Source organism: Heterocephalus glaber, unplaced genomic scaffold (assembly GCF_053883595.1).
Source record: "Heterocephalus glaber isolate CG9 unplaced genomic scaffold, H.glaber_assembly_v1.0 deba00001497, whole genome shotgun sequence".
Classification (NCBI taxonomy): Eukaryota; Metazoa; Chordata; class Mammalia; order Rodentia; family Bathyergidae; genus Heterocephalus; species Heterocephalus glaber.
This window is the reverse complement of record NW_028258320.1, coordinates 65,709,891-65,736,052: the sequence shown is the minus strand read 5'-3', so window position 1 is coordinate 65,736,052 and position 26,162 is coordinate 65,709,891. Positions and strand designations below refer to the sequence as shown.

General features: G+C 40.3%; 1 protein-coding gene and 1 pseudogene across 2 annotated transcripts in view; one reads left to right on the top strand and one right to left on the bottom strand.

Annotated features, from left to right (window-relative positions):
• Window positions 1-19,721, bottom strand: part of Cacul1 (CDK2 associated cullin domain 1) — an 81,514-nt gene extending 61,793 nt beyond the window's left edge. For both annotated transcript variants that reach the window (XM_004838838.4, XM_004838839.4), the window contains exon 1: window positions 19,123-19,721. In XM_004838838.4, coding sequence (XP_004838895.1) covers window positions 19,123-19,486 — 364 coding nt within the window. In that variant the 5' untranslated portion in view covers window positions 19,487-19,721. The remainder of the gene's footprint in view (window positions 1-19,122) is intronic.
• Window positions 19,722-19,909: 188 nt separating this feature from the next.
• On the top strand, window positions 19,910-25,670 carry LOC147825738 (transmembrane protein 59 pseudogene; annotated as a pseudogene).
• The last annotated feature ends 492 nt before the right edge of the window (window positions 25,671-26,162 follow it).

The window sequence follows — 26,162 nt, the reverse complement described above, 5'->3', positions numbered from 1 at the left end:
TAACAGTTCTGGAATGAGCAGGGGTATGAGAGGGAACCACTGTTTTTCACTACATGTCTTTTTATACAATTTGAATTATAAAATTATAAACCTGCATTAATTAACAGGAGCAAAGTTTTGTTTCTTTTTTTTTTTTTTCAAAGACTTTATTTCCATTTTTTTCATTTCTCATCATTTTTTCCTTTCCCTTCTTTCCTTTCCCCTGTGCCTCCCACTACCCCTACCCCTTTGGACCTTTTCTTCCTATTTTACATTATCGATTATTCATTCTAATCATTGGTACATTTTAGGTATACAATATAATGACATTCATCATTGGAAATTTGCACCTTTACATAGTCTCTCTTGGTTCTTGTTTTTCACCTTTGTCCAGCCCTCCCTTCAACCCCTCCAGCCCTATTTACAAAGATTTTGTTCCTATTTTTCCATTTTCTCATATTAATCCCATTCCCTTCTATCCTTTCCCTTAACCCTCCCACTTCCTTCCCCTTTGCCCCTTTTCTTCCTATTTCACATGACCTATTATACATTTAGTCCTTATTTACACTTTCAGTTTCTCACACCAGAGAAACTATTCGGTATTTACACATCTGTGTCCTATTTATTTCACTTAAGAGTATTGCCTCAATGTGCATCCACTTAGCTATAAATGTCTCTAATTTCTCATTTTTTATGGCTGAGTAGTACTCCATTTTATAACAAAACCACATTTTCTTTATCCAGTCTCCAGTTGATGGGCATTTGGGCTGTTTCCAAGTTTTAGCTATTACAAACTGTGCTGCTATGAACATGGGTGCACATATATCACTGTGGTATGATTCTTTTAATTCTTTGGGGAAGATCCCCAGTAGTGGAATAGCGAGGTCAAATGGGATTTCCAGTCCTAGTTCTTTGAGGTATCTCCATACTGATTTCCACAGTGCTTGCACGAGTCTACACTCCCACCAGCAGTGGAGCAGGGTTCCTCTTTCCCCACAGCCCCGCCAGCATTTGTTATTGGTTGATTTCATGATAGCAGCCATTCTTTCTGGAATGAAGTGGAATCTCAGCGTTGTTTTCATTTGCATCTCTCGAATGACCAGTGACATTGAACATTTTTTCATGTATTTATTTGCTATTTCTACTTCTTTGTCTGAGAAATGTCTGTTCATTTCAGATGCCCATTTTTGGATTGGGTCTTTAAATTTGGGAGATCTGAACTTTTTAAGTTCTTTACAGATTCGAGACAGTAGACCTTTGTCTGAGGAAGAGCAGGTGAAGATTTTTTCCCACATTGTGGATTGCCTCTTCACACTGCTGGTGGTTTCTCTTGCTGTGCAGAAGCTTTTTAATAAGAAGAGATCCCATTTGTTGATTATTTGTGCTAGCTCATGGGCAACTGAGGTTTTGTTCATAAAATCTTTTCCTACACCGATGTCTTCAAGAGTTCTACCTAACCTCTGTTCCAACTGGTTCAGAGTTTCTATTTTAATATTTAGATCTTTAATCCATTTTGATTTTAGTTTACTGCATGGTGAGAGATACAGGTCTATCTAGTTTTAATCTTTGGCAAGTTGAAGCCCAATTTTTCCAGCACCATTTATTAAAGAGGCTATCTTTCCTCCAGTGAGGGTGTTTGGCTCCTTTGTCAAAGATGAGATGGCTGAGTGTGTCTGGCATTGTTTCTGCATCTTCTAATCTGTTCCACTGGTCCTCAAGCCTGTTTCTTTGCCAGGACCATGCTGTTTTTATCACAGTAGCTTTGTAGTAAAGTTGCAGGTTGGGGATTGTGATACCCCCTGCCATGTCTCTGTTACCTAGAATTGCTTTTGCTATTCTGGGTCTCTTCTTATTCCAAATGAATGTTTGGATTGTTTTCTCAAGGTCTATGAAGTATGCTGCTGAGATCTCAATTGGAATTGCATTAAATCTATATAGCAGTTTTGGAAGTATGGCCATTTTCACTACATTAATCCTTCCTACCCAGGAGCAGGGGATGTCTGTCCGTTTTCTGATATCATCTTCAATCTCTCTTTGCAGAGTGCCATAGTTTTCAGAGAAGAGGTCTTTGATTTCTTTTGTTAGGTTGATTCCTAGGTATTTCAGTTTTTTGGATGCTATTGTGAAAGGAATTATTTGCACTATTTCTCTCTCAGTGAGTCTGTCATTCGTGTAGAGGAAAGCTACTGATTTTTGTGTGTTGACCTTGTAACCAGCTACTTGACTGAATTTGGTTATTAAGTCTAGAAGACTTTTGGTGGAGTTCTTGGGGTCTTCTATATAGAGTATCATGTCATCTGCAAATAATGACAATTTGGCTTCTTCATTTCCTATCTTTATTCCTTTTATTTCTTTCTCTTGTCTAATTGCCGTGGCTAATGTTTCCAGAACTATATTGAACAAGAGTGGTGATAGTGGACATCCTTGTCTTGTTCCTGATTTTAGTGTGAAGGATTTCAGTTTTTGACCATTTAGTATGATATTGGCTGTTGGTTTTTCATAGATGGCTTCTATCAGTTTGAGGTAGAGACCATCCATTCCAATTTTTTGTAGGGTTTTTATCATAAATGCATGTTGGATTTTGTCAAATGCTTTTTCTGCGTCTATGGAGATAATCATATGGTTTTTGTCCTTGGCTTTATTGATATAGTCTATTACATTAATTGATTTTCGTATATTGAACCATCCCTGCATCCCTGGGATGAATCCCACTTGGTCAGGGTGTATGATCTTCTTGATGATCTTCTGCATTCTATTTGCCAGTATCTTATTAAGGATTTTTGCATCTATGTTCATTAGTGAGATTGGCCTATAGTTCTCTTTTTCAGTTGGGTCTTTCTCTGCTTTGGGGATCAAGGTGATGCTTGCTTCCAGGAAAGAATTTGGGAGTATTGCTTCCCTTTCAATGTCATTGAAGAGTTTAAACAGTAGTGGCAGCAGTTCCTCTCTAAATGTCTTGTAGAATTCAGCAGTGAAGCCATCAGGGCCTGGGCTTTTCTTACTTGATAAGTTTTTAATTACATTTTCAATTTCATTGGTTGATATTGGATTGTTCAGAATTTTTAGGTCTTCTTCCTTCAACTTTGGTAATTCATATGTATCTAGGAATCTGTCCATTTCTTCTGTGTTGTCCATCTTATTGGCATATAGGTTCTGGAAGTAGGTATTGATGATCATCTGGATTTCTGCTGGGTCTGTTGTCATTTCACCCTTTTCATTCCTAATTGCATGGATTTGGGAATTTTCTTTCCTTTTTCTGACAAGGTTGGCTAAAGGTTTGTCAATTTTGTTGATTCTTTCAAAGAACCAACTCTTGGCTTCATTGATTTTTTGTATTGTTCTCTTAGTCTCCATTGCATTTATTTCTCCTCTGATATTTATAATTTCTTCCCTTGTATGAGCTTTGGGGTTGTCTTGCTCTTCTTTTTCTAGAAGCTTGAGGTTCAGCATCAGGTTATTTAATTGGGCTCGTTCTGTTTTCCTAATATGCGTATTCACTGCTATGAATTTCCCTCACGAGACTGCTTTCATTGTGTCCCATAGATTCCGATATGTTGTATTGTCGTTGTCATTTAATTGAAGGAACTGATTTCTTCTTTAATTTCCTCTGTGACTCATTGGTTATTCAGAAGTGTGTTCTTCAATTTCCACGTGTTTATGAAATTTTTTGATTTTCTTTTGCTATGGATCTCCAATTTCATTGCACTTTGGTCTGATAATATACAGGGGATAACTTCAATTCCTTTGCACTTACTTAAACATGTTCTATGTGTGAGTATGTGGTCTATTTTGGAAAATGACCCATGTGCAGCTGAGAACAATGTGTATTCTGATTTTGTGGGGTGGAAGACTCTGTAAACATGTTAAGTTCATTTGTTCAAGAGTTCGATTGAGTTCTAGTATTTCAGTACTTATTTTTAGTCTAGTTGATCTATCTGTGACAGTGGGGTGTTGAGGTCCCCCACTACAATTGTATTAGTGCATATATGACTTTTCATGTCCGTTAGTATTTGTTTTATATAGTTGGGTGCACTAGTGTTTGGTGCATAGATATTTATGATTGTCATCTCTTCCTCTTGGAGTCTTCCCTTTACAAGGATGTAGTGTCCTTCTTCATCTCTCTTAATTAGAGTTGGTTTGAAATCTACTTGATCTTCCAAGAGGATAGCTATTCCTGCTTTTTTTCGGGTTCCTGTCACATGCAGTATTGTTTTCCACCCTTTAACTTTCAGTCTATGAGTTTCCTTTTGAATTAAGTGTGTTTCTTGTATGCAGCATATTGTTGGATTTTGCTTCTTGACCCATTCTGCCAGTCTATTTCTTTTGATTGGTGAATTGAGACCATTAACGTTGATGGTCATAACTGAAACGTATTGACTTGTCATTGCCATGACTTTTTCTTTTTGTTGGGTTCTCCCCCTTTACATTTAATTTCTTGTCATGCCAGATGGGTTCATTCTGCTTTGCTTCCTGGGGTTGTGATCCTCATTGTCTGTTCCTAGGCTATTGTGTAAAATTCCTTGGAGTGCTGGTTTGGTATTCACGAAGTTCCTAAGGTGCTCTTTGTCATCAAAGTATCTTATTTCTCTATCCATTTTCAAAGATAGTTTTGCAGGGTACATCAATCTGGGTTGGAGGCTGTTTTCTTTTAGGGCTTGGAATATATCACTGCAAGCTCTTCTTGCCTTGATGGTTTGTGTTGAGAAGTCTGCTGTGATTCTGATGGGCTTTCCTTTGTATGTGATTTGTTTCTTTTCTCTGACTGCTTGGAGAACTTTGTTCTTCTGTTGTGTTTCTGGAATCTTAACAATTATATGCCTATGTGTAGATTTTTTTTGATCAAGGCTATTTGGAGTCCTATATGCCTCACTTATCTGTATGTCAAGCTCTTTTCCCCTGCTTGGGAAGTTTTCTACCATTATTTCTGTGAAGAGATTTTTTTATGTCATCTCCACTCTCTCCTGTTTCTTCATTGAGCCCAATCAGTCTTATGTTATTCTTTTTTGCATCATCTAGGAGCTGCTGGCTTGATTTCTCATGTTCCCTTATAATTTTGAAGCAATTTTTCTTTTCCTGGTCACTAATTGCAATCTTATCTTCTATATTTGAAATTCTGTCCTCACATTGGCTCATTCTGCTGTGTAGACTTTCAATGGAGTTTGTCATGTCCTGGAAATCTATTTGCATCTGTTTTATGGATTCCATTTGTTTCTTATGTTGGGATTCCATCATGTTCCTCAGCTCCTCTCTAGATTTATTAATCATGTCTTGCACTAGGGGCCCAATTTCTCCTGTTATCTGAGAAATTATTTCTGGTTTCATTTTTTCCAGATCCCCTTTTGTTGCCAGTTCAGTGGGTCCCGGTGGTTGAGTATCAGAGTGTTCCATCTCATTTCCCTTTGGGGTTGCTGCAGGTGATCTGGAAGTCTGGTTTTGAGACTTATTTATGTGTTTTCTCATTTCGACTGGGGCAGGGGGCTGTTAGCGCCTGCACGGATTACCTCCTCTGAGCTGGGTGAGGTGGGGCAGGGGCCAGGAGCAGCGGTAGGGATGGTGACCCAAAAGCCCTTTCCTGTGGGCTGGGAGCAGCTGGAGGGATGGTGGCCAGGAAACCCCTTCCTCTGGGCCAGGAGCAGCGGGACAGAAGGTGGCCCAAAAGCCCTTTCCTCTGGGCTGGGAGCAGCGGGACGGATGGTGACCCAGAAGCCCCTTCCTCTGGACCAGGAGCAGTGGGACGACAGCTCAGAAGCCCCTACCTCTGGGCCGGGAACAGTGGGACTCAGTACCTTGGTCTGGTGGTCTGGTGTCCTCTGCGCCTTACTAATGTGGAATCAGGTGGCTGCCTTGCTAATGTGGAATCAGGTGGCTGCCTGTCTGCAGTGGGGTGATTTCGGTGTCTTCCGCGTGACTCAGGACCTCGGTAGGGTGTCAAAGTTTTGTTTCTTGAAGCCATACAGCTTAGTGAATCTAAAATTCTCAAAACTGGAAAAAGAGGTATGTTGAAATTATATTTTCGTTTCAAGACCTTTAATATCATAAGGCACAAGACACGAGAAAGCCCAGGATTTACCAGCTGCCTCTGGGCTTGTTTTTGGTTTTGGTACCGGGATCGAGCTGGGAACCTTGCGCTTGCACTAGAGAGGCAAGAGGCGAGATGCTGCTAAGCTCCATCCCTGCCCAGGGCTTCTGTATTTCAATGTCCTAGATACCTTAAAGAGGAAACACAGGGTCATGCCTCCCTCCTTCCACACCCAGTTTAAAGTCCCCGCTGGCTACCCAGTTACCAACCCTCAGTCTATCTACGGCAGCCCTCCCTCACCCCATGCTGTGCCTCCAGCCACAAATCTGTCCAAGATCTGACACGTCCTGCTTCCAAGGCTTTATCTGCTCAGGCCCCGCCTCCTGTCCAGACAACAGCAATTAGAGCCCCTAACCCAGGCCCGGCTCTACTCTCCCCACACTCCCACCACGGCAAACCTTACAAGGTCGCTTCCCTGAGTACACTTCCATAGCTTCCCTCCCCACAGAAGAAAACCCTTCCTCCAGCACGGGCAGTCCTTCACTGTGCAGCCCTTTCTATCTATCTAGGTTTAATCTGTGTCACTTCCTCCTCACACCTGTACTCCAAAACAGCTTCAATTCTAGGCCTTTGGCTCAGGCTCTCCTCTCCCAGACGTCTCTGAGTCCAATTCCCCACCTCCCCAGCCTCCTGGAAATGCCTTTCATTTTCAGAAGAACTCTCTTTCCTCTAAGCTATCAAAGAGTATAGAACTTTATTGCAGCATCTAATCATAATGAATCATAACTCTGTCTCTCCATCGCCTCGCACATTAAACTGCCTCATTCATTATCAGAGGCTAAAGTATCAGCCTGATAGACATTAAATACACAACCAACTACTGAATAAAATGCCATTCAGATGTCTAAGCACACCTACAACTACCTGTGAGAGACCTAGAGGTTAATAGGTAAATGTTCACAAAAAATGGGCAGAAAAATGGAAGGCCAGTCTGCCCTGCTGACCCAGACTGCAAAGGGACAGCAACAATAAACTTCTATCTTGTGCTCATCGGCTTACAGTGTGCTTACATAAGGTCTACAGCTTACAGTTACTGCTCACAGAGGAAGTAGGCAACACTGATTTTCTTTTGGGATTTTGGACTGGGTCCTTATATAAATATTAAAATGGCTTTCTCTTAAAGTTTCATCAATGCTACCTCTTGTGATATGTATGAAATATGGCAAGGCAAAAGCCCCAGTAAGATCCTGAAGTTCGGCCAATGGAACAGCGTCACAGCGATGCCTGCTGCAGTGCAACTTGGCAGGAAGATACCAAACTACCACGGATGATGCACACGGTGCATATTTTAAGATCAAAATACATTAAGTAATCCAAGAATCATTCTATCTGCAAACAAACACAAAGGCTTAGATGAACTAACAGGCAACATTGGGACTTAATAAAATATTCAAAATGAAAATCAATTTTTAACACACTTTTGAATCAAGTTAATTTTTAAAAACAATAATTTCACTCAGTTCATCTTAAAATACCATAAAGCTCCTGTTCAGCTGATGGAGGAAAAAGCACTGGTACACTGGGTTGAGTTATTAAGTCTCCTCAGGTCACAGAGCATCACCATACCAATGTAAGACGCCCCATTCATTCACTGCTTACTTATCCTCAGACCTCTAGTCCCAAAATGCTCACCTCCCCAACACACTCAGGAAACCCTTTTACTCTTTTCAATACATTTGGAACACAAGCAGATGTGGCATTCTGATGTCCTGCATCAGCTGTGCTAACCTGAGCAGAAGCTTTAAAAGCCACTGTATGCTTCTGTCCACTCTCTTCTCTTGCATCTGCTAAGAATGGCAGGATCCAGAAAAGAGCCGTCTGCTCTTCACAATCAGATGATATATAAAGAGCAATAGCCAACTCTGAGCCGCTTGTGTAAGGAGCAAGGAATGAACCTTTGTGGTTATGTAATGTCCTGAAATTGAGAACTTATTTTCATAGACAGCTGACTAGTGTTCAATGGGAACTTAAACTAAAAATTACACCTTCCAAATTAGTTCCACCAAAGAAATGCACTTGAGTGAGATCTGGAAGGCCAAATCCAAGCAAAGAACATATTGTCACTGATGGTTCTGCAAAGAAGAGACATAAGAGTTTGTGGCAAATTCCACATTTCAGTGTCTGGTCACTACGGTCAGGGAAGAGGGAGAGAGTAATGATGATCTAAGAACAGCAGCAATGTCACCACCCTCATCTCTCAAACACATGCCTGGGGACCACCCTCACTGGATTCTACCTCTCCAAACTTTCCAAAGATTTGTAAAGCACCTACTTCCTATCATTAAATTACTTCTTGCTGTGGATACTCAGCATGGTTTCTTGCACTGAACAATGACTGATAAAGTACTAGGTAAAGTGTCAGGTAGTTACAATACGTGAACTCTCAAAAGCTAGGAAGCTAGTTTTGGGCTTTTAACCTAATTGAACTTAGAGGCAATGATGACAACAGCCACCAGTGGAAAACGTGGTTCTGTCAGTGCATGGCTTGCAGCAGCAAGAGTTACTAAAATGGTGTCTGTGGACATGTGAATGAAGTTCTTAGGGAATACAATCTGGCAGACTCCTGTGATAGCTATGACAGAAGTGAGAGACACAAGAACCACAGAAGGGGCTGTTTAGCCTATCAACAGCTGAAAGGTTAATGAAAACTATTAGATCACTGAAGGGAGGACCAAAAAGCAGCCACAGCTGCCATCAAGCGATATCTTAATTCTTACAGATCCTGGATTGATCACTAAAAATCAGAAACAGAATCGGTCTAAAGGCTATAGAATTACCATATAAATTCAAAGCTTAGACACAGTAAAAGTAAGGGCAGTGATGACAAAGCAGTAGGACCCTGAGACCACAAACTGTGCCAGTTTGAGGCAATCTTATTACCTGAGAATCCTAGTGTCACAAAGCTCACTGAGCCTTTCCTGCCTAGGCAGCGCCCTTCCTCACCAGCACCAGACTAACTTTACATGAAGAAAGACGCTGCACGAAAGACAGGGAACTTCTCTCAGTCTTACACCTCAAGCAGCCTCTCTGCCTCTAGACCTCTAATCCGAACCAGATTTCCCAGAGGAACAAGAACAAACCCTAAGCAAGCAGGAGACAACTTACATTCCAAAAGACCTACGAGACTAGCACCAGACACACTGGCAGAATCCTGGGAATTCTGCACATGGAAATGGGTCCTGAAGGTGCCAAATATGGAAGAAAGAAATTTTAGATAAGACTGGAGTTATCAAAAGGAATGCATTTAATAAACATTCTCTACCCTCTGTACCACCTCAAAAAGCTAGGTACGGCTCCAACAGTTTGCTTGATTAACTAACTGAAACCTGAACTCAACATCAGCCTGCATTAAAACATTTGGAACTCTGCTTAAATTTTTAAGAGCAGATTAGACTCGAAAAAAAAAATATCAGTAAGCATAAAGAAACAGCAATAAAAGCTACCCAAACTAAAGCACATGAGAGGGGAAAAAAGAAAATGAGAAGTTTCAGTGACTCAAGGAAGGTATAAGTGATCTAACACGTGTCGGGGGGGTGGGGAAGAAGGGTCATCTTCCAAGTTGACAAATTCTAAAACCTCAAAACCCAGAATCTCAAACAAACACCAAAAAGTATAAACAAAAAGAAAACCATACTATCTCCCCAGAACACCAAACTGCTGAAAATTTAAGGTAAAAAAATCTTTAAAATAACCAGAAGAAAATGACATTCTACAGAGAACAACGATAAGACCATTTTTTTTTATAAAAAAGACAATGGAGAAACAGCTTTAAAGTTTTGACAGGAAAAACAAAACAAGTAAACAAAAAAAGCTATATATGTAGACTTCTATAACCAGCAAAAATAGCCTTAAAAATGAATATAAAATAAGAACTTCTGCAAACAAAAGTTGAATAAATTTAAGGCTAAAAGAAATATACTAAAAGTATTAAAGTCCTATCTATGGTGGAAGAAAAATAGAAACTTGGATCAAAGGAAAAAAGTGACAGAAATAACAACTGTTAGGATAAATATAAAAGGTTTCTTTTCCAGTTTTTCATAATTTAAAAAGTAAATTTCACATATGATTCCACTAATGTGAAAAATCCAGAAAAAAACAAATCCAGACACAGAAAACATACTGGATGATGCTAGGAGTTGGGGAGGGGGAGGGATGGGAAATAACCGCTCAATGGGTAGAAAATGTTATTGTGGAGTGATAAAAATGTCTTGAAACAGAGGAGTAGTTTCACATTGTAAATGTAATTGTACACTTTAAAATAGTTGATTTTATACAAGAATTTCACTTCAATGTTTTTAAAAAGATAAATAGCTGTTTTAGCAAAATTATTAACAGTGCATACATGGGGCTTATGATATATTTAAGTAATATACATGATAGCAATATATGACAACAATAGTATAAAGAACAGGACTGAAGAAATCAAATATACTATTGGAATTTCACATTATATGTTTACTACTATACTGTTATTTGAAGGTGTGGATTGTTGTAAATAATTTTTTTTAAGTCCTAAAATAATAACCACAAAATGACAAAAGAGCAGGCTAATAAGCCAAACTGGAGACAAAACTAAATCATAAGGGCCAGGGATGTAGCTCAGTGGCACAGCACCTGCCTGACGAGCACAAGGTCCTGCGTTCAATTCCTGGTACCAAAAAAAGAAATGTACCTGACACATATAGCTTAAAAATAATAACTAGAAAAGATGTACCATGCAAACAGTAACCCTTCTTCAGGAAAGTCTATCAGAAAAGTAGCCTTAGGCGTAAGGAACATTAGCAGGGATAATGACAGACATCCCATCATGATAATACAGTCAATCGTCAGAAGACACAACAGGCCACAGTAGCTTTCCTCATAATAGCTTGCCTGCTTTTTCCAGGGTGTTCTTTTATCTTGCTTTTCCCTCTTTTACAGGCCCAAGCTCACTCTACAGAGCAGTTTCTCCCTCACTCTTCACTTTTACTTTTTCAAATAAACTTTGCCACTGCTTAAAAAAAAAAGAGGGGCCAGGGATTTAGCTCAGTGGTTCCGCCACCTGACTCACAAGCACAAGGTTCCAAGTTCGATCCCCAGTACCAAAAAAAAAAAAAAAAAGAAGACAAAACAATCCTAAGCATGATATATCAAACCAGGGATTTGTGGAACATAACTGCAACTCATACATGGTTAGCAACTTTTTACAAAGCTTCGAAGTACCTCAGTAAGGAAAGGGAAGTCTTTTCAACAAACAGTTTTGACATAAATGGACATCCATATGGAAAAAAAAGGGGCTTCATCCTTATCTCACAACTATACGTACACATCAACTCCTAACTCAGGTCATAGAAGCTAAACATAAAAGTGCAAATCATAAAATTTTTACAAGAAAATGTAAAAAAAAATTCCTGACTTTGGAGTAGGCAAATATTTCTCAGGATGCAAAAGCACAAGTGACAGAAAATATTGCTAAATTAACATCAAAATTTAAAAATATCTGTTCTTTGGAAGACACTTAAAGAAAATGACAAGCCATAGAGAAAACATTCACAATATGTATATCTGACAAGATATTTTCAAAATTTGCAATTAATTCTTTAAACACAGTAAGACAAACACAAGAAATGAGAAAAAGATCTGAACAGATTCTCATAAAACCAGAAATCAATGGAAAACCCAAAGGGCACATGTGCAAGAAAAATGCAAAATGAAACCACAATGAAATACTACCGCTTACCCTCTAGGAAATCTACCATTTAAAAGGCTGACAACACCAAGAATCTGTTGCCCTTTGCCAGTACAAGCACGAATAAGTATCTGGAATAATTGGTACTGTCCTATACCACTGGTGGGAATATACAACAGTGCAACCACTGGGCAAATAATTTGGCAGCTTGCCAACATATAACTAATATATGATCAAGGACATCTACTTATAGGTATTTATACACAAATCTACGTCCACATAACCTTGTACAGGGTTGTTCAGAGCAGATTTATTCATAATAGCCAAAACTGAAAACAACTCAAATGATGAACAGATGAATAAACTATGTGTGGTATTTAAAAAAAATACTCAACCTTAAAAAGGAATAAAATAATCGGTACATGCAAGAACATGGAATAATCTCAAAAGCTGGGTATGAGAGTAAAACCAAGCACAAAATAATGGAGTGTATCATTCCACTTATATGAATCCCTCTAGTGACAGAAAACAGATCAGTGGATGCCTGGGATGGACTGCAAAGCAACATGAGGCACATTTTAGAGCAATGGAAATGTTTAGCTCTTTACAGGTGGGGGGAGGATACTAGGGATTGAACCTAGGGCCTTTGCACTGAGCTATATCCCCAGCCTGTTTTTTAAAATTTTGACATAAGAATCTTGCTAAGTTATTATGTTGTCCAGACTGGGATTAAACTTGCAATCCTCCTGCCTCAGCTTCCCAGAGTGGTGGGATTGGGATTACAGGTGTGCACCACCATGCTTGGCTTCATTTCTTGATTAATCAATTACTGTTGAAGAGATAGTGCTCCTCCAGCCTCCTACAATCCTATAGGTCTAAGTATGCCAAGAATGAAAAGCCCTGAGCAATCCACCTGGGCTTTTCTGCACCTGGTAACCTTCAAAGATGAGATAACATCTCCCTCTAAACAAGGAACAGGTTTGCTTACTGCTTTCTATAAAAGGAGGCTGAATCAGGAGAGCTCAAGACCAATGTGGGCTACACAGTGAGTTCAAGGCCAACCTGAACTACATACAGACCGTGTCTCAACAAAATAAAACAAAAGCTGGGAGTTGCCCAAATTCAATGTTCTTTAGCTGCAACACAAGCCCACTAAGAGAACATCCATCTTGCTTTATAGTATGACATCCTCAAGGGACTTGGGAAAGGGAAATTTATGCAAATATGCTAATTCTTATGCTCTTTGCTGTGCTGTAAATAGTACATTCCAGTCTGTGACCCAGGAGTCTCCCAGCTTGTCGGCATCCAGTAGTTAACGGTAATAGGCAAGCTTTTCACTTGCCAGTATGTAAAATCACATCCCAGACCCATTACTGTACATGGGTCAAAACTCATCAAACCACACACCTAATACAGGTACACTGTACTAATGATAAGTGGAGGTGATATACAGGAAATAATGTAACTCCCAACCTGCTAGATGTCAGACACACTGAGTTCTTGTTCCTCAAAATCAAAGAATGAATTCTAAGGAACAATGAAGTAGGAGCACACGAAAAATTTATTGAGATAGCTCCTGAGAGACAGGAGGGAACCTGAGAGTGAGTTGCCATGGACCCTGCTTCACAGAGGAAGTTTTATAGAACAAAATCACACGGTGGGTATGTGGTTTAAAACTATAAACAACTAAGATTACAAGTATAGCCACTTAGGTAATATTGATCCAACGGGGAAGTAGGTCATGTAGCATGTGTACATGGAAAGAACAAGGACCTAGGGGTCCGGGATTTAGCTCAGTGGTTCCGGCGCCTGCCTCGAAAGCGCAAAGACCCAAGTTCAATCCCTGGTACCAAAAAAAAAAGAATAAGAGAACAAGGACCTAGTTAGGAAGGGATGGATCAGGAGGTCCTGGTCACCTACTGGGGTGAGTGATGTTTATCTACTCTTTATTGAACCAAGTCATACCAATTATAGTACAATCTTCAATTGATTGCTTATCCCTTGGGGAGGCTTGTAGGCCTGGTCATTCCGTCTTTATCTTGAGGCCTGGCCTTTGACAGATCCGCCTCCAACCACAGTTGTAATGTGCTCTCATCTCTGCTCTGACTTCCTCAAGGGCCCAGCCCTGTCATTCTATAATATTTCTACCTAACTTGGCTGTCTATAATAGAGAGGGAAGAAAAAAAGTACAGAAGGAAGGAAATGGGCAAGGAGAGAAAAGGGAAGAAAACAAAAAACTAGAAGGAGAGAAGGAAGGAGGAAGAGGAGGTCAGGACACCAAAATTCCTTAACATGTGGAGGAAATGAGTCCAGAATTATGAAGACAGGAATGATAACAGGGTTTATCATATCTAACCGTGACATGCACTCTCTTAAACTGTGCCCTGGGAATTAAAAAGTATATTGGTAAGGGATACACTACTATGTTTGAATAAAATGCTGAGATTGTTGTCCATTATAGTTTCGGGTTAAAGACAGGCAATATTGTGATTCAAAGAGGCTTTCTGATTTCAGTGAGAGAGCTCAATTTTCACAGTAACAAAGGATACACAGAAGCACCTCCTAGGTATAAGGTGAGCATGATTATTTTAACAGGCAGCAGAGCTAGGGTGGTTAGCAGAATGGCTTGGATCTCTGGTGGTGGCTATTCATGGTGCCCTTAGGAAAAACAGAGGCAGTATACTAATGTATTATTTGATCTGTACAAAGGGAGCAGGAAAAAAAATATGAGAGGTCTTACTGGAGTGGTCACTCAAGAGCCAAGTAATACCCAGACTGAATATGTTTAGATAAAAAGTCCATGGAACAAAGGCAGAAGATGGGTTCTAAAACTGCTTCAAGAGTATACTTAAAAGTCTTCCTCCTAGCCTTTTCCAGTAGAGCATGCAGCTATGTATTAGGGAGGCCACACATTTGGGAAATGGAGATCACTCAAATTTTTCAAGGACTACTCAATACTCTGAGCCTGAGCCCATTCTAAACCTCAGGAACCAGACTATCATTGTAGCAAATGAGTCAAATCAGGAACTTACGGGTGTCACACGACATAACATTTTGGCTTCAATCCATCTCAAAATGTCCCCAGTAAATCCCAGGTCCTGCCCTATCATTTCCCAGTTCCGGATCACATAAGTAATACAGCTGCCTGAACTATGGAGGCAGGGCCATATTAGAGGAAGAGCCCAAATGGAATCCCTAGATGTGTCCCATCCTATCAAAATGACAAACTGCACATCCCAGTGAGAAACAGAGGATGCAGCAACTTCAAAGATTTGATGGTGATTGAGGACCCTTCAATTTCAATGTGGCCAAAGAGGAGATGGGCCTTGAAGAAAGACTGTAGAAGATTATAGTTAATCACACCCGGTGGTGACTCCAATTTTACCTGCTGTTCCAAATACAGCCTCATCAGCAGGACAAATCAACACTGCTCCTAGTAATATGTAACCATCAAGTTTTCTATACTTCAAAACAGAGATCACCAAAAGCTGCTTTTACCCTACAATCCAGTAATATCTTTACTATCCTGGCTCAGGGCTACATCAGCACTCTAGCTAACTTTTGTTATCTGGTCCACAGAGTCTTTGTGCATCTCAATGGCACACAAGTCCACTACCCTGTTATTCTTGCAAGAAAGTATGGGTCTTCCTACACCCCACCTACACTCGATACTACCCAGCTCTCCAATTTTTATCAGTCTAATGGGAGAAAAAGACATTCAACATTTCAATGTGCACATCTCTGATAATATTTGTGTCTCATGTTTAAAACTTCCTATTTTGTAAACTATTTAATACCCTTTGCCTATTTTTCTAGAGGTTGCTGCCCTTTTTCTGTAGATTTGTAGTCTCTTATCTAGTCAAATAAGCCCTGGCCAGTTGTAAGCACTGCAAATATTCTCATTATTTCATCTTTTGCTAAATGAAAAATGTAAATTCTTATATAATCAGTCATTATTTTTTAACCTGTATAAACTTTTGAATCATTTAGAAGTCCTTCCCTGTCCATAGGGGAATACGTTTCTTTAATATTTTCTATTAACTTTGTAGATTTTTCTTTTCACACTTAGGTCTGTAATTCATTCAGAGTCCATCCTGTTTACAGTGCTAAGTTTGAGTCGTTCTCCCCAACATAAGACTCCTTTCTCCAGTGATTTATGATGTTATCTTTACCTTAAGTTTATATAGGGCCAGGGATTCAGCTCAGTGGCACCGCGCCTGCCTTGCAAGCGCAAGATCCTGAGTTCCATCCCCAAGTACAAAAAAAAAAAGTTCACATATATATATATATATATATTTATATATATTTCCCTGCCCCCTACTTTGTTCCTTTGCACTTATACCAGTTCTTGCACTTACACAAGCTGTTATTACTACAGTTTTGAAATATTATTTTAACTTCTGATAAGGCAAGCCAGCCCCCAAAATGAATCTTTAACACTGGTCAGTAATTCCCAAACTTTATTCCACCTGCCATAAATTTTAGATTTAGGTTACTGAGTTTGTCAAAGAGGCCAAATGTAGGGCCGGGGATGTAGCTCAGTGGTTACGCCGCCTGCCTCACAAGCGGAAGGTCCCGAGTTCGATCTCTGGTACCAAAAAAAAAAAAAAAGAAGCCAAATATAATATTATGGCATGCAAATTGAATTTCTAGATTAAAATGGAGAAAACTAATATGTTTATAATAATTAGATTAAAAGCACAGAACCTTCTGCCATTTGTTTAGATACCCTTCTAAAGTCTAAAGTTTCTCCTTAAAGGTTTTGTACATTCTTAGGTTATTTTCTAGACACTTTATAGTTTTGTTGCTATTTTGAATTTTGAATGTTGCTATTTTGAATACGGTACCTACTTTTGACTACTTTTCATGGCTGTGTAAATGTTATTTTTTGTAGGTTAACCTTAAATCTGAACAACTCCAAACTCTTACTAATCCTAACAATGTCTCTCTTCTTCTCAGGAGCACCTGATTGTAGTACATGATGATCACATTCCTCCTGGGGAGCTGGATGGAATATGTGCTTTTTCATCCCCTCTCCCCTACCCTCTGCCCTCCCCATCCCCCATCTCTCGGTCCCCTTCCCATTTGCAAAAGATCTATCTCCCTACTTCCTACTGATTTCAATAATTCCTCTTGGGCTGGGGATGTAGCTCAGTGGCACCACACCCACCTGGTAAGTGCAAGGTCCTGAGGTTCGATTCCTGGTACCAAAAAAAAAAAAAAAAAAAAAAACCAGTTCTTAGTAAATCATATTTTCTGCAAAATATGATTTTATTATCTACCGTCCAGCCTTTACAACTTATTTTCCTTCCTTGCAATGTTAACCAGGAACTTCCCTACCATGTTAACCTGTAGTGAACAGGGACATCTATATCTTACCATTTTACATTTTAAATCAAATGTATCTAAAATTCCTCCACTGATAATAATTATTTCCAGTAAATTTTTGATAATAATTTTCATCTACTTAGCTTGTACTCCTAGTATGCCAATAGCTTTTATCATAAATAGGTGCTGGATCTTATCAAATGAGATAATCATAATTTTTCTTTCTTCCATTAATGAGAAATTATATTAATAGATATATAGATGTTGAACCATGCTGACATTACTAGGACAAACTATGGATCACGATTCTTTTAACACATAGTTGTATTTGATGAACTGGTACTGTGTGAGATTTTCATTTCCTTGCTAGTGAGTGAAACACACCTATACTTTTATCTAGTTTTAGAATTAAGATGTCACTAATCTCATAAAATAAGTTTGGCATTCTTCTCCTTTCTTCAACAACATGTAAAAAGGAATTAAGTGTTGGTTAAGTTTCATAGAGCTCACTAATATGAGTACCTATCTGCATATCTGGATCCATGTTTTCAAAAGGGGAGGTCTTTAACAATACTGCTTCAGTTTATTAAAATTACTTCAAACTATTTCTTCTGATACCAATTTTCAGAGTTGATAAGTTTTCTAAGAATACTAGGTTTTCAAATTTACTGATACACAGTAATTAATAGTTTTTAAAAGCTTCATATTTGTAATTTTCCATTTTTCACTTATTTATATTGTATCTTTTTCCTTGATCAATCTTATCAGAAGTCTGCCTAGCGTATTAATCTTTTCTTAGTTTGGTAAATTCTTTTGTTCTCAAGTTCACTGATTTCTGCTCTTAACTGCTGCTTTTTTAATTCTTCAAATGAACTTTGTTTAAGCACTAATGCAAGCTCCCTACATCATTTCCTTAAGTCACTTTGCCACTTTGTACAAGATCTGGTTTCACAACATAGCCTTCAACACATAAACCACACAACATAAATGGTATTCTCATGTATGCAAATCTTAGCAACCACACCTGCACATCAATGTCTCACTGAAGCAGTATCTCAAAGGCAAATAAAGTTGTGCGCTGTTTTCATAAAAAATTTTGTGTAAAGTTGTGACTACCTATCTGTATCAAGGCAAGTACTATTTTCTCTTCACAGCTAAGAGGACAACTACTGGTACAGCTTGATAAATCAGTAATTAGAAATGAAATCTTCAGAACTTAAAAGTTAATAATGAGAAAAACCCCTAGCAGTGAGGGTCACATTCACTCTAGCAACTACCATCATGGGGGGAGCACCATTCTTTTTTCCATAGCTATGGAAGGCCCTGGGACAGTTATCACAAAGCAAATTTTGGCCTTGAATCTTTCTGCCTGCAACAGTTAAGATAAATCACAACATAATGAAACTTAACATGCAACAAAATCCTGGATTTGGACACATGCTAAGTTGCTTATTTTCATGAGCAGAGGCTGCGAAAAGTGATGTTATACATTAACTTCCAAACAGTTATCACAGTTCCCACTACATTAAGAAGCAACTCATACATTTCTCCGTTAGGATGCAAAAGTGTACAGGGAAGCAAAGAACGGGTGTAGATAATAGGTCAACTTTCAAATTCCTGACTTGCTTAAGACTAGGTAACAGCATAAGAACAAGAGTAGCCAAATTTCTTTTCTCTAGCTGCTTAGGCTGAAGGCCTTTCCCTACCGAAACTCAGGCAGTCTTATTTTCCCCTCACCTTTGAGGGCGAAACTTAAGGGGGCCGGAGAGAAAAGAGCTTCCTAATATTGAGAGAGAGCCAGCTGTGATAAGGATCGCGTTTGTAGCAGAACTTGGGGCTGCGTGCGTACCGGGCTGCTTCTCTAGGTCAGGTAATACAAGAAGCCAGGACACCTCAGGCACTGGCCACAGACACCACACGAAGGGGGAGGGGGCGGGAAGGGGAGGAGAGGAGAGGAGAGGAGAGACCCAGGCCTGAAACAAAGGAAGCGGGGCTGCTCCAAGAAGGGGTGGATTCGGCGTCCGGGTGGGGAGGAGAGCCAAGGCTGCCGAGGAAAGGCTGGACTCACAGAACTTGGAGGTGGAGGTGTTGATGTTGATGGCAGAGCTGGGGCTGGGGGTGGGGGCGGGGGCCGCCTTAGCCACGGCGGCGGCCGCGTCGCAGCCCTTTAACATCATAATCACCCCATTGGCGTCCGGCGGTGGCGGCGACCCCATCGGGAGCCCCTCCTTCGGGCCTTTCCTGTCCACGGAGACCGCGGGCACCGCCAGCAGCTGCCCGCCCGGAGCCTCACATGCAGGGACGGGGATCGACGAGGGGGTCGGTGGGGGCTGCCGGAAGCCGTCCACGGCGGCCTCCCAGTTGTTGTGGTTCTGGTCATCCATCATCGCCTCGTAGATGAGCACCTCCTCCTCTTCCATGCTCTCCTCCATCCTGCTGGCCCCCGGCACCGGCCCGCCTCACAGGCACCTGCCTCCCGCGTCTCAACCCCGGGCCAGGGGGCACCGCGGCTGGCTCAAGCTCACATCGCCGGGGACCGGGACGGGCGCTGCGAGGAGAGCAGCGGCGCGCCGGGTTTCTCGCTCTCAGCCAGGCCGACTCTCCTGGAGACCCGGCTGGCGGCGGTGGGCGCTCGGGAGATCGCGTCCGGGGAGAGGCAGCCGTAAAGCTGTAATGCCGCTCACGACATTTTACAGCAGCTTCCAACAGGAGGTTGGAAAGGGCGCAGGGGGCGCGGCCCGGAGGGCACGTGGTGAGAGGGAGGAGCCTGGGGAAAGCCGAGCAAAAAGGGGCGGGAGCTGTGAGTCACGCAATAGGACGGAGGAATGCCCGGCTTCCAGTGGCCCAGTACCTAGAGGGGTGGGGCGACGGAGCCAGAGGAACACGCGTAGGCCCCGCCCCCGGGTGGGTCTCAAGAGGTAAGGAAGTTTGATGTGCGCTTGCGCGTTCGCGGTCTGGTTACCAGGACGACGAGGAGCAGACCGGCTCTTGAATCTGCCTGTGAATCTGGGCTAGCTGTAGCACTATGCAACCAGTTGGTCGCGTTTTTCTCAAGATTGATAGGTTTCTGGGCTCCGTCTATCCAGCCTTTGCTTGGGGACGGAGATGTGGGGCCGCAGGAGGCCTCGGAGTGCAGATTATAAATGTGTCAGAAAGCCCTGGGTGGATTGCTCGTGGGCCCATTCTTCAACCCTGTGACCCAAAATCGAGAACATAAACTGAATCATAACAGGATGGCGAAATACACTGATACGATTGAGATAATCCTGGGTCGCCTCGCCCCGCCCGCTTACTGGGGATTGAACTTGGGGTTTCCACTTTGCTAGGCTAATGCTTTTAGCACTTTGCTACTCTTCAGCTTTCATAAATGTTTTGAAACTTCTTTACTCGTCTGTACACAGGCTAGAAATCCTTTTTAATGCCAAGCTTCCTGCACTGTTTGAAAAATCTGAGTACAAATTGAAGGTGTGTGTCTTGAGTCAAAAAAGAAAAGTAGCTTTTAATTTTTTCCTCAATAAATTTGCATTCTCAAGTTATAGTAGTGAGATAGGGCGTATGATATGAGGACCTCCGGATAATCCAAATAATGTAAGAGAAATATAACTCCCAGCCTGCTTGATGTCCAAAATGCCGACTTCGTGTTCTCGAAAATAGAAGAATGAATTCCAAGAATGGAGGTTAAGAGTAGGAAGAATTTATTGAGAGAAAGATAGCTTCTGTCTGAGACAGAAGGAAGACTGGAAAGTGGGTTGCCCACTTACCTGCTTCTGAAAGGTATTTTATCTGAGCAAAGCCACAAAGTGAGGCAAGTTCAAGGTGGGACAAAACTAGTCAACTAATAAGATTGTAAATGTAGTCCCTTAAGTAATATGATCCAATGAGAAATCGCGAGGTGGGACGAAACTATGATTAACCAATAAGATTATAAGTATAGTCACTTAGATAATATTGATTAAATGGGAATCAAATGGGGAAGCTAGTCACTGGGCAAGCAAGTCAGGAAAAAGGGTTTCCCAGAAGGAATGGACTAGCTAGGGAGGTTTTGGTCCCCAGTTAAAGTGATTGATGTCTATTTAGAATATCAATCACTGCTATTCATTCCTGGGGGAAGTATATGGGTGTAGTAGTTCTTCCTTTTTGAATCGTGAACCTTTAGTAAATGCAACTCAATTGTTTTCTGTGCTGAGGGCCTGGCCTGGCCTAACTGCCTTATATTTTCTCACAAGCTTAGCTATCTACAATAGTAGTATATGAGAAATATAATTATTTGTTGGAGCTCATCCGAACTAGTGGTGATAAAGACGTTGTCTAGAACAACCCTCAACTGCATTTAAATTAGTAGGTAATAAATCTTTATCTCTACAAGGTATGTTATTTGTGTGCACTGAGAAATTATTACCTTTGGTGTACTTCAGTATCCACATTTTCTTGAGCTTCTCTACATATATTTTCCTAATTTGTTCTGCACTGTATTTAATAGAGCATGTTTACCAACAACGTGGAATGATTTAATTTTGGACAATGCTGCCTCACACTAATCAATGACTTTTTTAAATCACACTTTTTAATTCTCTGACCTTGGGACATTTAGGGATACAAAAAAAATTTTTAGTGACAGAATATTTTTTTCAGACAAACAACCAGCAGTTTGTCATAGATTCATAGATGATGAGTGTGTCTAGAGATAGAGGTCCCTGCATAATAAAAGATCCAATACCCAGGGAAGATATAAAAATCATAAATGTTTCTCTACTAGCATGGCCACAAAATACATGAAGCAAAAACTTGATAGAAGTAAAAGATATATCACCATTAGAATAGATGATTTCATATATCTTGAGGGATTGAAATGGGCTGGGTGTGCCTCCCCCAAAAAGATAGTTCCATGTCCTAATCCCTGGCACTTGTGAATATTTGGAAAAAGAATCTTTGCAGATATAATTAAATTGAAGATCTTGAGATCCCTAAATTACCCAAGTAGACTATAGATCCAATGACAAGTATCTTTCTAAGAGAAAGGCAGGGAAAGATTTGAGACCTATACAAGACATAGGGATGAGAAGGAGGAGGTAATGTGACCACAAAAACAGAAATTGAAGTAATGTGGCAAGTCAAGAAACATAAACAGCCAATCTGGAAGAAGCAAAGATAGACTCTCTAGCACCTCCAAAGGGAATGTGACCCTGACAACCCCTTGATTTTAGGTTTCTAGCTTTCAGAACTATAAGAAAATAAATACATTTCTGTTGTTTTAACCCACTCTCTTGTGGTAATTTATTACAGTGGCTATAAGAAACTAATACACAGATCAAGGTGTTATGGTTTGGATTTTGACATGACTCCCAAAAAATAGGTACTAAAAGCCTTGGTTGCCAGTTGATGGGCTTTTGAGGAAGTTATTGGGTCATAAGAGTTCTAACTTCACCAGTGGATTAATACACTGATGAGATCATAATTTGATGGCATTATTGGAAGCTGATGAAAACAGAAGGGGGGCATGACCTTGAGAACTATATCTGGACCCTGGTTCATCTCTCTCTCCCTTTCTCCTTCCTGGCTGCCATGAAGCAAGCAGCTTTCTCCCAGTACACCCTTCTGCCATGATTTTTCTGCTTTACTCATAGCAATGGAGCAAACCATGGACTGAAAACTGCAACTATGAGCCAAAATAAAACTTTCTTCTCTTAAATTTCTCTTCTCAGGTATTTTGTCCCTATAAGAAAAAGCCAATCAATACAGAGAAGACACACAAAAAATTCTTTAAGGCACTAGAAGAGTTGAATAACACAAATTACCAAATTTAATTTAGTAGAGATGTATATAGAAGCTTGCCTCAAAAACTGCAGAATAGGGGCAACCCATTTTCCAGTCCCCCTTCTGTCTCTCTTAGACAGAAACTTTCTTTCTCTCGGTAAATTTTTCCTACTCTTAACCTCCCTCGTTCCTAGAATTCATTCTTCAATTTTAGAAAACATGAACTCATGTTTTGGATATCTAATAGGTTTGGGAGTTACATCTCTTCCCCCTATATCATTTTGGAGGTCCCACTGATATTACTGGTTGGAGAACACCAAACAAGGGAAGGAGGCGAACCCTGAAAAGAAAACAGCAACAAGCTGAGCCGTGGTGACAGAGGGAACAAGATGGCAGAGCTGAAGGGGAACCTCTGGGTCCAGGCCCAGCTGGGGCTCCCGCTGCTGCTATTTTTGACCATGGCCCTGGCCAGCGGCTTGGGGACTGCCTCAGCTGAAGCATTCAACTCTGTCTTGGGTGATACGGCATCCTGCCACCGGGCCTGTCAGCTGACCTACCCCTTGCACACCTACCCCAAGGAAGAGGAGTTGTACACGTCAGAGAGGTTGCAGGCTGTTTTCAGTTTTTCAGTTTGTGGATGATGGAATTGACTTAAATCAGACCAAATTGAAATGTGAATCTACATGTACGGAAGCTTATTCCCAATCTGATGAGCAATATGCTTGCCATCTTTGTTGCCAGAGTCAGCTGCCGTTTGCTGAATTGAGACAAGAACAACTCATGTCCCTGATGCCAAAAATGCATCTGCTCTTCCCTCTGATGCTGGTGCGGTCCTTCTGGAGCAACATGACAGGCTCTGCACAGAGCTTCATCACCTCTTCCTAGGCTTTCTATCTCCAAGCCGATGATGGAAAAGTAGTCATATTCCAGTCTAAGCCAGAAATTCAGTATGCACCACAGTCGGAACAGGGGCCTACAAATTTGAGAGAATTGTCTCTAAGCAAAATGTCCTCAGATCTGCAAATGAGAAGCTCACAAGCACACAGGAACTATCTTGAAGATGGAGAAAGTGATGGATTTTTAAGATGCCTCTCTGTGAACTCTGGGTGGATTCTAACAATGACTCTTATCCTCTCAGTGATGGTATTGCTCTGGATTTGTTGTGCAGCTGTTGCTACAGCTGTGGGGAACAATACGTTCCTTCTGAGAAACTGAGTATCTATGGTGACTTGGAGTTTATGAATGAACAGAAGCTAAGCAGATACCCAGCATCTTTTCTTGTGGTTATTAGACCTAAAACTGAAGATCATGAAGAAGCAGGTCCTCTACCTACAAAAGTGAATCTTGCTCATTCAGAAATTTAAGCTTTTTTTTTAAAGAAAACTGTCATAAACACCTGAATTTCCATTCCTCATAGAGCTTTTTAAATGGTTTCATTGGAAATAGGCCTTAAGAAATCACCATAAATGCAATAAAGTTACCCAAATCTGTGGAAAAAAAAAAAACTGCAGAATACACCTCCCTTCTGTAAATATATAAAACTTTCAAAAAATGAACATACACAATCCTAAAGCAAGTTTCTCTAGGTATCTAAGGATTTTGTTGTCATAGCAACTATATTATCTGACCACTATACAGTTAAGTTAGAAATAAATTACTAAAAGATAACCAATGAGGGCCGGGGATTTAGCTTAGTGGCTGTGCCGCCTGCCTCACAAGCGCAAGGTCCTGAGTTCGATCCCTGGTACCAAAAAAAAAATCCCTAAGAGATAACCAATGAGCTCTTATATTTTTATTCTTCCAACCAACTCATGGGTCTGAAAATTAGAAAACAAGCTATGGTGGCTTTCCTCATGATAGCCTGCCCTGTGTCCTCCAGGGTGTACTTTTATCTTGCTTTTTCCTGTTTTACTCAGCCCATGCTGGCTCTCAGAGCCAGTTTCTCCTTTACTCTTCACTTTTACTTTTTCAAATAAACTTTGTCACCATCTAAAAAAGAAAATTTAGAATACATTTTAGAATGAAGGGATTGGTACAATCATAGCAATATATCTTCCATCCTAATAAGGCCACACTTGAGGAGTTTTTACCCAGCACACTGGTGAATTTGGAACTCTTCATGCGTATACTGTCAAAATGATCAACATAAGATATTTGTTTTTGTTTTAATTGGTTAAACATATGGCAAAATGTCACAGTAGTTGTAGCACAGTAGTCATTGACAGGGTACAACTTGTCATAAACACCGCCTACTGAAGGGAAGCCACATGAGCCTATTGATAACTGGTTGACTTCATGGACATTATAACATTTTCATATTATACTTTAAAATATGTTATATTTTAATACTTATAAAATATTTGATGATCTTTTCTGAGGTATGAAAATAGAGTATAACATTATTAGTAACATGGACCCAACACTCAACACAGGTTAATAATCTCTACAATTTCTATAGTCCCAGATATTGATCTATTTGTTTAAGGTTGTTTTTTGTTTGTTTGTTTTATCTTCTACTGGGCTATGAGTTTCATTATAGCAGGGTAAATATACAGTGGTACCTCAGCTCACAAACTCAATTCTCTCTATGATGCTGGTTGCAAACTAAACTGGATGAGAACCAAATCAAATTTCCCCATAAGGTCAACACTGAACCTAACCATTGAATTTGATTCTGTTCTCATTCAACTCGTTTGAGACCAAAATCATGGAAAGAATTAAGTTCGTGAACCAAGGTGCCACTGTGTATGTAAAATATATTCATAAATTTGTATATGTAAAAAGACTAATTCAAAACATTTAGCAGTTATTTACAGAAAAATAGGATTATGGATGGTTTTAATTTTTATGTCTTTCAATGTTTTCTTTGTTCTCTATAGTGAGCATGTATTATTTTTATAATCAGAAAAATATTCCACACCTTAAAGACTTAAAAAAAATAACATTAAGGAAGTATAGATTTGGATATCATATGTTAAAATGTTTGTTTTGGCTTGCAGAAGGAGAAACTTTAAGCTTAAAAATGCTTAAAACTCAAAATATCCATTGGCTAACAGACTGATAAGTTCTAGAAGGGCGGAGGTGAAGCATGGTTCAGCCAGGCCTCCAGCTCTGCTGCTACATTCTTTGTCAGAAAAATGGCTTCCACAACCCAGGCCTCATATACATGGACAACAATGTCAAGATGTAGAGGGCCCAGGAATCCTGATGACTCTCTATTATGAGCAAATTTTTCTCAGAAGCTCTCAGCAAACTTCTCAGTGTCTCATTCCTGAACCAACTACCTGGCCCTTAGTGCTGGATTCCAGAACCATTTACTGGAAAAGGTATAGTTTTACTCCTGGAAAATAAGGC